The sequence below is a fragment of the Mugil cephalus genome, chromosome 9 (genome assembly GCF_022458985.1).
Source record: "Mugil cephalus isolate CIBA_MC_2020 chromosome 9, CIBA_Mcephalus_1.1, whole genome shotgun sequence".
Taxonomy (NCBI): Eukaryota; Metazoa; Chordata; class Actinopteri; order Mugiliformes; family Mugilidae; genus Mugil; species Mugil cephalus.
Window position 1 is genome coordinate 17,126,283 of NC_061778.1, and position 12,045 is coordinate 17,138,327.

The 12,045-nt window shown below is 43.5% G+C and overlaps 1 protein-coding gene across 2 annotated transcripts in view; it reads left to right on the forward strand.

Annotated features, from left to right (window-relative positions):
* The first annotated feature begins 922 nt into the window (after window positions 1–922).
* phldb1b (pleckstrin homology-like domain, family B, member 1b) overlaps window positions 923–12,045 on the forward strand; it is a 105,336-nt gene continuing 94,213 nt past the window's right edge. Inside the window, exon 1 of one of the 2 annotated variants that reach the window (XM_047594448.1) lies at window positions 923–1,089. In XM_047594448.1, coding sequence (XP_047450404.1) covers window positions 1,063–1,089 — 27 coding nt within the window. In that variant the 5' untranslated portion in view covers window positions 923–1,062. Of the gene's footprint in view, window positions 1,090–9,574; window positions 9,893–12,045 lie in introns of those variants that run through there. The other variant, XM_047594453.1, reaches the window with a different exon arrangement.

The window sequence follows — 12,045 nt, forward strand, 5'->3', positions numbered from 1 at the left end:
GACACACAACTCTGTGTCTGCTTCATCTGATGATTTGGGACTTGTCATGTTTAATTAATCAGTGACTTAAATACACAGATCAGCCACAACATTATGACCACTGGTAGGAGAAGTAAATAACATTCTTGGCAATTCATTGTTATGCTGGGAAACGTTTGGACCTGGCATTCATGTGGATGTTACTTAGACATGCACCACCCACCCCACAGCAAAGTGGGGTGTTGACCTGTCCTCCAAAGTCACTGGTGTCCCTCCCCTCAGGGCTCCCACCAACAACGTTCTGTTGACACCACAGGACACCCTCAGAAGGTCCATGTCCATCCTCTGATGAATCACGACTGTTTTGGAGGCACAAGCGAGACCAACACAATATTCAGAAGGTGGTCATAATGTTATGCCTGATTGTTGTATGTCCACCGTCTGCCTTAGGGTACGTCTACATTTGTGAACTCGTGCTCTTGTGAGTCTTGGTTGTGCTAATACAGACGCACGACGCCAGAAGAACAGACATCAAGATGAGCCCACGGTCATATGTGGAGATGAGACGCCGCGGCCCAGCAGATGGTCTAGTGGTGGGAGATGAAGAGTGCGACGCAGGAGAGGGAGAAGGGGGGGTAGAGTTGTTTAGGGTCAGAGGGGGTGAGTTTAAAGAGAGCTTACCAGCACCCATATTTGGACTGCTGGGTGGTGTTGTTGGAAGACGGGGGTGTTAATAGCAGGCCTTCAGTCATAAAAAAGAGGGTGTGTCTGTTTTACAAATGAATGAGCAGGGTGATAAGCTTTCTGAAGGGTCTCAGAGGAGGGAGGGAGGGGGAGGAAGGGAGGGAGGGAAGGAGGGGAGAGCAGACACTGTTGTCTTTGGCATGTTGAACACAGTCTGCAGGCAGACGCTTCACTCCGCAGATCGCCCACTGGTACTGTTTGGATTGTTTTTGAAGAGAAGTTGGAGATTTGGTGAAGGAGGTGTTCCCCTGAATGGAGTTTGGAGTTGGAGAAGTTCTGTAACTTCCCCCCCTCCCTCTTTTTTTTTTTTTTTTTCATCTGTTTCACCAATATCCAGGGATGATGCTGAAGAAAGTACGATTCCAGGTAAGGAAAACTCCCATCTAGAACTCGTCGCATGGGTGTAGTCGGCATTATTGTGATTCACAGAAGTATTATGTGACGCTTGTGTGGACTGAACGTCCCTCATGTAAACCCTCACCCATGTCAGCCTCTTAAATCGTTTCCTGTGGCTGCTGTAAACTTTTCCTATCAGATGGGTCTTTCCTGATGGAGCGCTCTGCCTCGCAGGAAGCTGTGTGTTTGACTCTCCCTGCGCATCTGATGGAAAGTTAAAGATATTAACTGAACCGAGAGAGTGAAGAGTCTAGTCCAGCTTTAAAGAAAAAAAATATAAATCAGTTAAAAGAAACTGAAAGAGATGACAAATCCAACCACGCCGAGGAACTCCTAATCCACCTATAATCCACAGACTCTCAAAGTCCCTTTCAAGATAACCTGCAGTATGGGACTGAGCAAACCTGTGCAGGACATCTGTTATTTCTTCATTAGCAGCAGCAGCAGCCCTGCCTGCAGTTCAAAGGGAAAACCTGCTTCTCAGTCTTTGTGGCGACACTGGGGCGATAATTACAACACGGGGACAGGAACAGGAGGAGCTGGAAGCTGCTGGCTCTCAGAGACTTGAAATAATAAGGTTTCCAAATTTTCAAATCAAATCAGTGTTTGCTTTCAGCGCCTGTTTTTGTCCTGCTACACGCTGGAGAACCTGCCACAGTTCCTCTGTTTATTTGGTCCAGCTCACTGTCCTCCTCATGTAATCCCTGTCAGACTCCATGATGTTGAGATCAGGGCTCTGCGGGGGTCAGACCATCTGCTGCGGGACTTCTCCCTCGTCTCTTTAGCTGAAGATAGTTCTTCAGTGTGACTCCTGTTACCGTCATGCTGCAGAATAAATTTTTGGACCAATCTAAACTTATCTGAATTGCTCCGCTTTGCCACAGAGTTTAATGGGCATTTATAGCAGCAGGGAAACAATCACCTGTGCGTGATTAGACATTTTTTTAACAATATGCTTATTGAGTTTTTCACATATATAATACATACAGGCATTTATAAACACATAATTTACACAACACATTTATTAACCTCCACCCATCAAACACTCAGTGTAAAGAAAATGATGCATACATTAAATATATGAATATATTTCCATCATTTAAATACAAAAAAACTATATAATATAACACTTTATGAATAATATTAGTTCTAACAATATTAATCAATCGTATTAGGTCCTGCCATTTTATTCAGTTTCACTCACTGGTTTCCCCTTGTTCACTTTCCAGAAATTGCATGAAGGTTTTTGCATTTCCTTGAATTTACTGGATTTCCCTCCGACCAAGTATGTTAATTTCCCCCAAAGCAAGGCAAGAAGCCGTTTCCTGTGAAGTCATCAGGATAGATAGTGAGTGTACAGAACTTTGCCTCAAGAGGGACCTCTACAGCAGCTACACATGAGACCGGGTTAACTGTGCCTTTCCAAAACAACTGTATTTTTGGGGCATTCCCGCATACGATGCAACAATGCTCCAACATTGTCATTGCATTTAGGACAAAAATAATACACATTTTACTGCCAACAAAACACTTTGTTTTCATTGATTCCTCCGGGTTCAGAAGCAACAGGCTGAGTGTTGTTCTGTTGTTCAGTAGTGACTGGCAGTAAAAAAAAAAAAAAAAAAAAGATGGTGGGGGGGATTTTGATGGATTAGTCTTTGCCCGTGCAGGGGTTAAGCTGCCCGCCCGGAGGTGTGACATTAAGGTGATTTAGCAAAGTTAACCTGACAGCACTTTTGCGACCGTGTGATCATTAATGTGGCGGCTACTCCAGTAACTACGGCGTCAGGTCAGAGTGAGCTGTAACACCAACATCCCCGACAGAGGACGAGCGACAAGTCAGCCGTCACTCTCACCTGTTGGTGCCAGCTGCTGCTACCTTCCACTCAGAGGTGACACTTTTCCCGGGATGTGTTTGTTTGTGTTGAGTGTGGGAAAGCGAGAGTGGAAGAAGCAAAGTAAGGGGAGGCGAGGCAAGAGGGAAAGAAAGAAAGAAAGTCGGAGGAGAAGAAGTGGAGGATTAGAGATTACAGAGATTACATTTACCTTTACGTCGAGTGGTTAACAGACACTAGTCATGTGAGTTCCTGACAGACTATTCAGCTACACACATATTTAAACCCTTCAGAACTGAAGATGCTGCTTGAATGAAGAAACTGTTGACGTCCTCTTTCCTTCCTTTATTTTTTTGGGGTATTTAAGTCTGGAAAGCTACCCAACAGGCATGGGAAAATTATGAGACAACTACAGCACTCTTGTTGAAGCTGGTTTACATCCGGTCACTAAATGTTCCGATTACAGCAGTTTGTGTTTCTCAGTCTTGTCGTTGTGTCTCTGTGGTCTATTTGCGCCACTGATTCTAACTTCAGCACCCCATCTACTGCTACGACTATTACTACAAATCAACTATTAGTTCCCCTTTCTCTCATCTGGAATGACAGACATGCATGTAGAGCCACTGAGACATGGTTTGCAGTACAGAGTAAAGCATGCCAGAGAGTCCGATATGTAAACCGGATATTGGAGGAATTCTGCATCCACATGTGGAATTTCCTCTCTGTGACCAAACAGCGACAGGTCAGGTCTCAGTCAGACTGGTGTCTTTGTTTGGGTCCCTCCTCACGGGGCCCCGCTACATTCTGCCTCCTTTTCTTCATCAGCAATTTGCCTTTGACATCCTGGGAATTTGTTGCACACAAACGCCTCCGCTCACTGTCTTCACCTGCTGGGTAGCGTGTACCATGAGGCTGATCTGTGGATCTCTGGCTCGCCATTATACACGAAGCCATTCTTGCCATGATTCCTATGCATTTATCTTCTCTTTTAAACTTGAAAATAAAAAAATTCTGCCTCCGTTCTAAGGGCATACTGGAATCTGTGGCTCCTAGGGTGCAAACTGAATTGGCAAAGACAGCTTTTAGGTTTCCTGCAGTCTAACCTCAGACTTCTAAATCGTCCCTGAGCGAGTTTAAAAAGACGGTGAAATCTGTTGAATCCGGTTTGTCTGTGTGCAAGTGTTTAAACTGCCTCAGCGGCTGCCTCTCGTGGCCCCTTGTAGAAGAGGTATTTGATCTCAGTGGGACAAACCTGGTTAAATAAAAGCAAAATAAAATAAAATAAGAGTTCTGATTCAGTCCTAACAAAAAAGCATGTTATTATTCTTGTCTGCATTTAACAACACTGAGTTTGGCAAACTGGTAACAAAATTTTTATATATGGGAATATATTCATCTTTTTATTTCTCATCTCCCAAAATCTGGTTAAATGCTGCCATTAAGTCACTAGATGCCCAAACATGTTCCTACCTCATATATTTTTGAAGAGCTGGAGCCCTGTTAATGTCATAATATTATTTGTTCTATTAGACTATTGAAATGTGCCTTATCTCTTTTGTAATACACCCCAGTTTAAACATTTAGCTGTGTCAAACTAGCTGGAATATCTTGAGCTGCTGGTTCTACCGTCAGAGATGAAGCAGGCCACAGGGCAGCCACTAGATGGCACTGGTGCTCCGCTCAGACAGCTGCGCAAAGAAATTCCCCCTGGAGCTAAACTCTCAGTAATCCCTCACAACTGCAGCACTCCCAGACCTTTGTCTAAACCAAACCACTGCATTGTCGTAAACAGGAACAACCTTTCAGCTCTGACAGACGGAGCATGACATTAATATTGACTCGGACGTTATTGTACGGAGTCAGTCGGTGATGGTGCCGTTCAATGACACATTTCTGTGGTGTCATATTATAGGCGACCCTCAGCAGAACTATGGCTTCCTACACTTTGCCCCCCAGGGCTCTTCAGGGGGGCAACACGTGGGAGTCTGATCCACCAGCCGTCAACCGCAAGCACATCCTGGCAAAAAAGATGATGACCCATTTCCTTCAAATCCGTGCATTCCTCCCTTCCCTTTTGACGGCCCTGAATCGCCTGGTAATTGAATTTTCATCCCTGTCGACGGCGTCAGGGGCGCGCAGAGACGCCGGAGCTTTTTGTTTCGCAGAGTGAGATACTCCAATCATCTCAAAGGATCAAGTCTGCTCCCAACTAGGCCTTTGATGTTCATAATGAGCGCTTCCCTCGGCTCAGCCCTGCAGCGCTGGGCTGTATGTTTCTATAAAGGCGTTAGGATTTGAATGAGTGCGTGGGTGCCGGTGTGGTGCAGGAGGAGGTAGGGAGCGAAGGAGGGCAGAACCAAATATGCTTTTCATTAGAGATGAAAGGAGCAAGAGCTTTTACTGTCTCAGATGTCTGCTCACGCCAAGTGTGAAGGTGTGTGTGTGTGTGTGTGTCTGTTTACATAAAAGAGAAATTTACCTTTGACCCCCAGTGATTTGCGGTTACCTGCGGGCACATCGGGGCCGCCCTGCGTGTCTGGTGCCTATTTACCGCGCCAACACTGAGGATGTGAGGCTCGGTGCCACGTCACAACGGACGAGCATCTCTCCGTGCAGACAGATGCGGTTTTAAGGTTTAATGGGCAGTTGTATCGCTTCCCTTTGTTTTTGTTTTCTACATGCAGGGCTGGAATGCAGCTAAATGCCATTTCCACGCTACTGCTCCGCCACGCTGCAGAGTGAAATACTGTGTTTGCAAGTTATTAGCAGAGGCGCACTCGCGAGGCTTCGTCTAAATCACTGACGTGGTGACACGTTTATGTGTCACAGTTTTGTTTTTTACTTGTAACTCATCTCACTCTGGAGTTATCCGTTGGCCATTTGGAGGAGCCAGAACCTCTGGATTCAAACTAGCTAATGTAGTAGCTCCGCACTGAGCAGCTATAAATACAATGATCCTTACACAGCCTTACACACTGAATCACTCATGCACTGCATTTTATTTCAGGCAGATTACTTGCACTATATTTTGCACACGATGATTGCAGTTTTAAAGAAACATGCTGAATGCATGGCTTAAACTTGTAATGGAGTATTTTCAAACTTGTACCATCACCGACTGCATGAACTGAATGTTGAAACTTCCGCGGGCAGCTCAGATGGGAAGTCCGTACAGTGATCACTAGTCGCACCTGTCTGATTTAAAGCTCCACCTGTGAATACATCCTGTATAAATAGCAGATCAAATATCCGCCGACCCTTTTACCTTTTTAGCTGCAGGTATTTTCACCCACACTAGCAGTGCAGCTGAGCTGTGTGTTTAATGGTGGATCCACTTATTGTAATATGCAGCATCAGCACATGCATGCATAAGCACACACACACACACACACACACACACACAGTGTGATGCTGCTGGTTATTGTGCTATTTCGCTCATTGGTTAGGCAGTTGGGGGACACACTAAAGCATAGGTCTTCAACAGGGGGTCCGTGATCCCTAGACGAATCTCTCCAGGTCCTTGGCCTGAAAAACGTTGATTTAATTATTTCAAGATATTTGTTTCCAATGGCCACACTAATACCATAGGTGTCTTGACCTGCCTGTACTGGATGGATGGTAGGTAAAAGAGAAGAAAGATGACATGAGGTAAAGCTCCAGCTGACGGCTTGGCACTCACCCTCTGTGCCACAACCACATGGCAAGTCAAGTCAAGTCGCCCCTAACCCAGAATTAAATAAATCTAAAGCTACTTTATAAATGTGCAAAGAAGAAAGGGCGAGTCTGTTTCTGATAAAGGTGAGGTAACATCCATGGACTTAACGCTAGTTATCTTACAACTGAAATCCACACCTATGCTTAAAAGGTAACACAATTAGAGAGGTGTGAGCTAGCTAATTACAACCAATACAGATGTCTGGTGAAGAGGGAATGCAAAGCCAAGCTTCTGGAAGAACTGCAGCATTGTGACTCGAGAACAGGCTGCTGCAGTGTTGTAGCATTTCTAAGTAGCTCAAAATGCGAGTAGGTGATCACGACGGGAGGTAGAGCAGAGCTTGCTTCCAAAGTTTCCAAAAATTTCACATACACAAAAAAAGAGAGTTTTATGAGTTAGGCATCGGAAGAGTGATCAACATCCATATCAAGCCACGTTGATACGATCCAGCTGCGAGCCTGCAGGAAAGATGCTGCCAAGACCACATCAGAATTGCATTTTGTGTCATTTTGTGTCTCGGGAGTGAGTTAGGTTGAGGTTGTGTTTTTTTCCTGTAACAGCCCAGCTGTGTGATTTAGGCTGACAGAGGAGTGTACTCGTATAAATCATGAAAAATCCCACCCAGCGTCACAGGAATGCTAGGCATGTGCAGTTCACAAATGAAGCTTTTCCAGATCAGGGCTTACATGCACATGTTGTGAAGGTTTTCACAAATACATGGAGCGCTTCCAGCTGGACTCGGTGATATAGTGGAGAGGCTTGATCCTAATAACTAGGTTGGTCAGGGTGATGACACTGATGACAGTCTGCAGATGTTCCTCTAGCCATGGCAGCACAATCTACTATGGACCCAGAAAAAACAGAAACAAGCTGTTACTCTAAGTAATATAAGTTCTGATGTGAACTTATACTATAATCTAGTCGAATATAGCATAGTATAGTTGAACATGCTCTACAGAAAGTGCCTTGTCATAAAAATGGCGCAACAAACAGAGCCCAAATGCCAGTGTCGTGTCTGCACCACGCTGTGGGTGCACATATTTGTGTGACCTTAGTCTTGTTTGTGAGCCTGTCTGGACATTTGTCTTCTATTTATGCTGTTTCTCTTTAGCACAGAGCAAACATAGCGGTCAGTGTCATGGCATCAGACACCCTGCAGTGTGCTCTGTCTATGGAGGCACATGAGGTCAGCAACAACAAAACAACAAAGATAAATGATTAAAAACACACACAGTGAAGTAAATACACAAGAACCATACTTGGTGTTATATTACCCAAATGTAGATATCACTAAATCTTCTCAACCTATTGAGGTACTGGGAGGAAAGGCTGGGAAACAATATTAGTTCAAACATTTTGTTAACCCTTTAAAACCGAAGCACGATGTATTTGAATTACCGTAACTCACAATGGTTTGGGCTATTGACAAAAGTGTGGCTGAACAATGGGAAGTTGTGCTTTTATCTGGAAAACCTTCGTGACAAATTTTTCCAAACAACTCTTGCATCCTGGGGCTCCCCTAGGCACCCTAATCACTGTAATGTCAGGTTTTTATCCAGAAAGCACTACTTGTTTAGCCACACTTTAAGTTTTGTCCATCGTGAGTTACGGTAGTTCAAATACCGCAAGCTTTTTTTTTTTTCTTTCTTTCTTTTTCTTCTGCGCAGGCAGATGTTCAGGTCTTAAAGAGTTAATATGCAGGTTCTGTAGTTATTGATAGAGTTGATGGTTGTGTGCTGTGATTGTTTTATTACATTTTAAATGCAGGGTCCACAAAATTAGAAACTCTAAATAATCTACCTTCCCAGAGTTGTGCAGGAGCAGGGAGTCCTCTGGTTTAAAGGTTTCACTTGAGCAAACATCCAGGGCATAGACTGCATAAAATATGGATGATGCGTCTCCACTTGGTCAAACTGAGGCTAGAATCCATCTTGTGATATTTGTCGCAGTACTGTCTGAGAGTGGAGTCGAGTGTATCGATGGCCCACCCACACTTCCACTAGGCATACTGGTGTTTGGTTACCGCTGCGCTCCGCTCTAACTCCGTCAGTAACAAAGAAATGTTGGATTATGTACTGTCCTCATTTTTATTTGTATATTTCCTCTCCTCTCATGTTTACTCTCCTGACACTTGTATTTGTACTAAGCAGCCGCGGGGAGGAACTCCACAGGCTCTGGCTTCACTTTTTAGGAGTTGTCATGGCGTCCACTTTTCTTACAGTCTATGATGGGGAAGCTTCTAAAATATACTTAAAACAATGTAGCCATTTTTTGGCATGTACAACATTAGCCTGGAGACTTATATATTCACAGTGGCCGTGGATTCATGCTGCTAGTACTCACACACATTTCCAAGAGAAACAAGTTCTTCCCAAAAAGGTAAAGCTGGGTCGTTAACGCCAGCCTTCCTAATATATTATTTAATTGAATTAAATAGCAATAACAGTCTCAACCCCCCTCTTTCTCTAGTTACTGCTCTCTATTTTTTCCACAGAAGAGGAAATGTGCTCATGGAGTAACAGCGACTCTACTGTGAGAGAATAAGTGGCTGTTTTCCAGTGAAAAGTTGCCCCTTTACTGTATTCCACTCATGTTCCCCACCTTGTTTACCTATGAGTCCGTCTCAGGTTAACACTGGTGCAGGTCTTCATGAACAAAATGGCATTTCTTCATCCAGAAGAATGAGCGCCTTGTGTCCGTCTGTGATGGGGCGAGGCTGAGGCCGGCCAGGAAGGCAGGGGTAGCAGTGAGGGTACATGTGTTCAAGGAGGGCGTGTGTATGTGTGTGTGTGTGTGTGTGTGTGGGTAAGGCAGAGAGAGAGAGAGAGAATGTAAGAGCGAGCATCTGATTCAGGGGAGAGTGAGAGGGAGGAGACCAGCAGCAGCCAGACAGTGTGTGTCAGCAGAGTGTCAGCCACATGGCTTTAGCCCAGTGTGTGTTGTGACAGTGAGAGACAGAGTGTGCGTGTGTGTGTGTGCATCAAGGAGAGACAGTGAGTGAGAGACCCCGACAAAAGGAGGGAGAGAGAACAGAGAAAGACGCTTCCTCTTTGGATCCCAGTCAGAGTTTGCCCTTCTTCTTTTTGCTCTTCTTCTTTGTGTCTTTTGAATTTTGGGAACGAGCAGCAGTCCTGTCTTTATGAGCAGCCGCAGCAGCGTGTTTGTTTAGTCCTGGGGTTTTAGTGGACTGCCCTGCTGCACACGCCCACGACACCTCCATCAGGTAAAGAAGACTCTTCACAAATTCAATATATTATCACATTAGGGATGTTTTAACACAGGTAGCGTTTGTTCAAGGCCGATAGTGCGTGTGTGGAAATGGTGCAGGTGTAGAGGCAATGAATCTGATTTAAAAGCAAGGAAAGACTATATATATTTCTATATTTGGATGTGGATTTTTAGATGCTGTGATTTCACAATGTAGAATCTGAACTAATCAGATCAAAAAAAGAAAATAAAGTGTTAAGTCTTACAATAAGTGATGACTTGTAATACTGAAACTTCTTTTTCACTGAGGATGTGGTTGCAAGATTGACCAATAACGCACAGGAATGACGCTTTAACAGGAATCTCTTACGTAAGCGGTTTTAATGTTTACTTGGCTAAGCTAGATGACATACGGCTACATTTCCCAGTTGCTTACACTCACCATGACTATCAGTGACCAAAATAAATGATCGCATACAGTTCGTTTAAAAAAAAATTTTTTTTAAATGACGTAATTCCCAAAGGGTTCACAAATGCATGTGTTTGGTAGTTTGGATTGGACAAGAGTCATGAGGGATTTTAGTGTGATAATGAAAGAAAAACACTCCATTAGCACAAAACATGAACCTGCTGCAACTCTGACAGTCACAAACCATTCATAGAAGACTGAGTGCTCTGGGTGTGTTTTTCTGTGTGGGCGAATGTGTCCTTGGTTTATCAGTGGTACAGACACAACAATCCAGGCCAAGCTTGGCAGGTCAAGGCTGGTAACTGTTAAACCTGGTAGGTGGTTTATGCTTCTTTTTTTTTTTTTTTTTTTTTTTTTGCTTCTGTGTCAAGAGTTGTGTTAACTACTTGGTAGTAGCAAGACGGCAGTAGTGGAAAGGGCAAGAAGTAGGAACAAAAATGAACAAACAAGGCGATTAGCATTTGCGTGGCGTTTTTACAGAGCGAGGCAGACTGACGAAACCATAAGTATAAATGGCTCACACTGGTGTAGCCTACGTGTGTAGCAGTGATGTTCGGTACCACCGATTTCCTTTCTGATCCAATACTGATTAAAGTTAGGGCTGGTATTGGGGAAACCGATCTGATATTTGTGTGCAAATATCCCCTAATGTGTCCGGTAAATCTAAAAAAAAGTAATGTATTTCAAATCATATCAGAAGTATATTGAGGTTGTGGCCTCATTTACCATGTGGATGAGCTAATATGACAACAGAAAAACCAAACAGAGGACGCAATCACACAAAATATGTGAAAATGTTGTCTCATCATAAATGCCTCGTATTCTGTGTTGTGGTTTAACCTAAGGTGTTTCACACAGTTTGTTGTGTTCAATAGATGAGTTACTTTCCATTGTGTTCCTACATACCCTCGGATGACCGAAGTATCAAAAGTATGGATATTTTGATTTGAGAATCGATTTTAGAGCATAAAGACCTGGTGTCGGGAGCATCGATATTTCAGTATGTATCCGCCCATTGCTACAAAAACTATGTATAATGCTAAAGGGGGAGCTCATGGAAATGACAATTATCAGTAGACTGCAGTTCCTCTCAGCTCATCGTGTTTTAACTTTAGCTTTCGTTTCATCATTCTTGTTTTAGCTTGCTTACTCTAAAGTCCAGAGCACCTCTCTGTAAAAAAAAATAATAAAACAAATCTAGGAAATGTCACAAGCTGTCCAAATCCAAATAACTGACATACTAAGTTAACAACTGCCCGATTGATGGAGCATTTCACAGTGAAGACAGATATTTAGTTTTCAGATAGCGGTGGAGACCAAAAGTTAAATTCATTAGCTGAATAGCAACATCATCGCATATTTGCTGACAGGCATGTAACATGTTGGCTACGTCAACCTGATTAATTAATCCATTTGAAAGCTGAATGTGTTGTTTCAACTTTGCTGTAGTTAGAGTAAATACCCTTTTGCCAAAATGTGAAGCATAAGCAAATAACCTATCTAGGATTGTTCCACTGCTTGGAAGTGGGCAAAAATGAGTGGAGAAGAAATGAGTAATTCACTGCTCTTATGAAGTGTTATGCAACGTCACAATGTCAAGTTTGTACTGTGCTGAGATTTGAGTGTATTTACAGCTTGCTGACCGAGTCCTCAAAAGAAACCAAAAATCACTTACAGAAGTCATTTAATAGAACAGAATA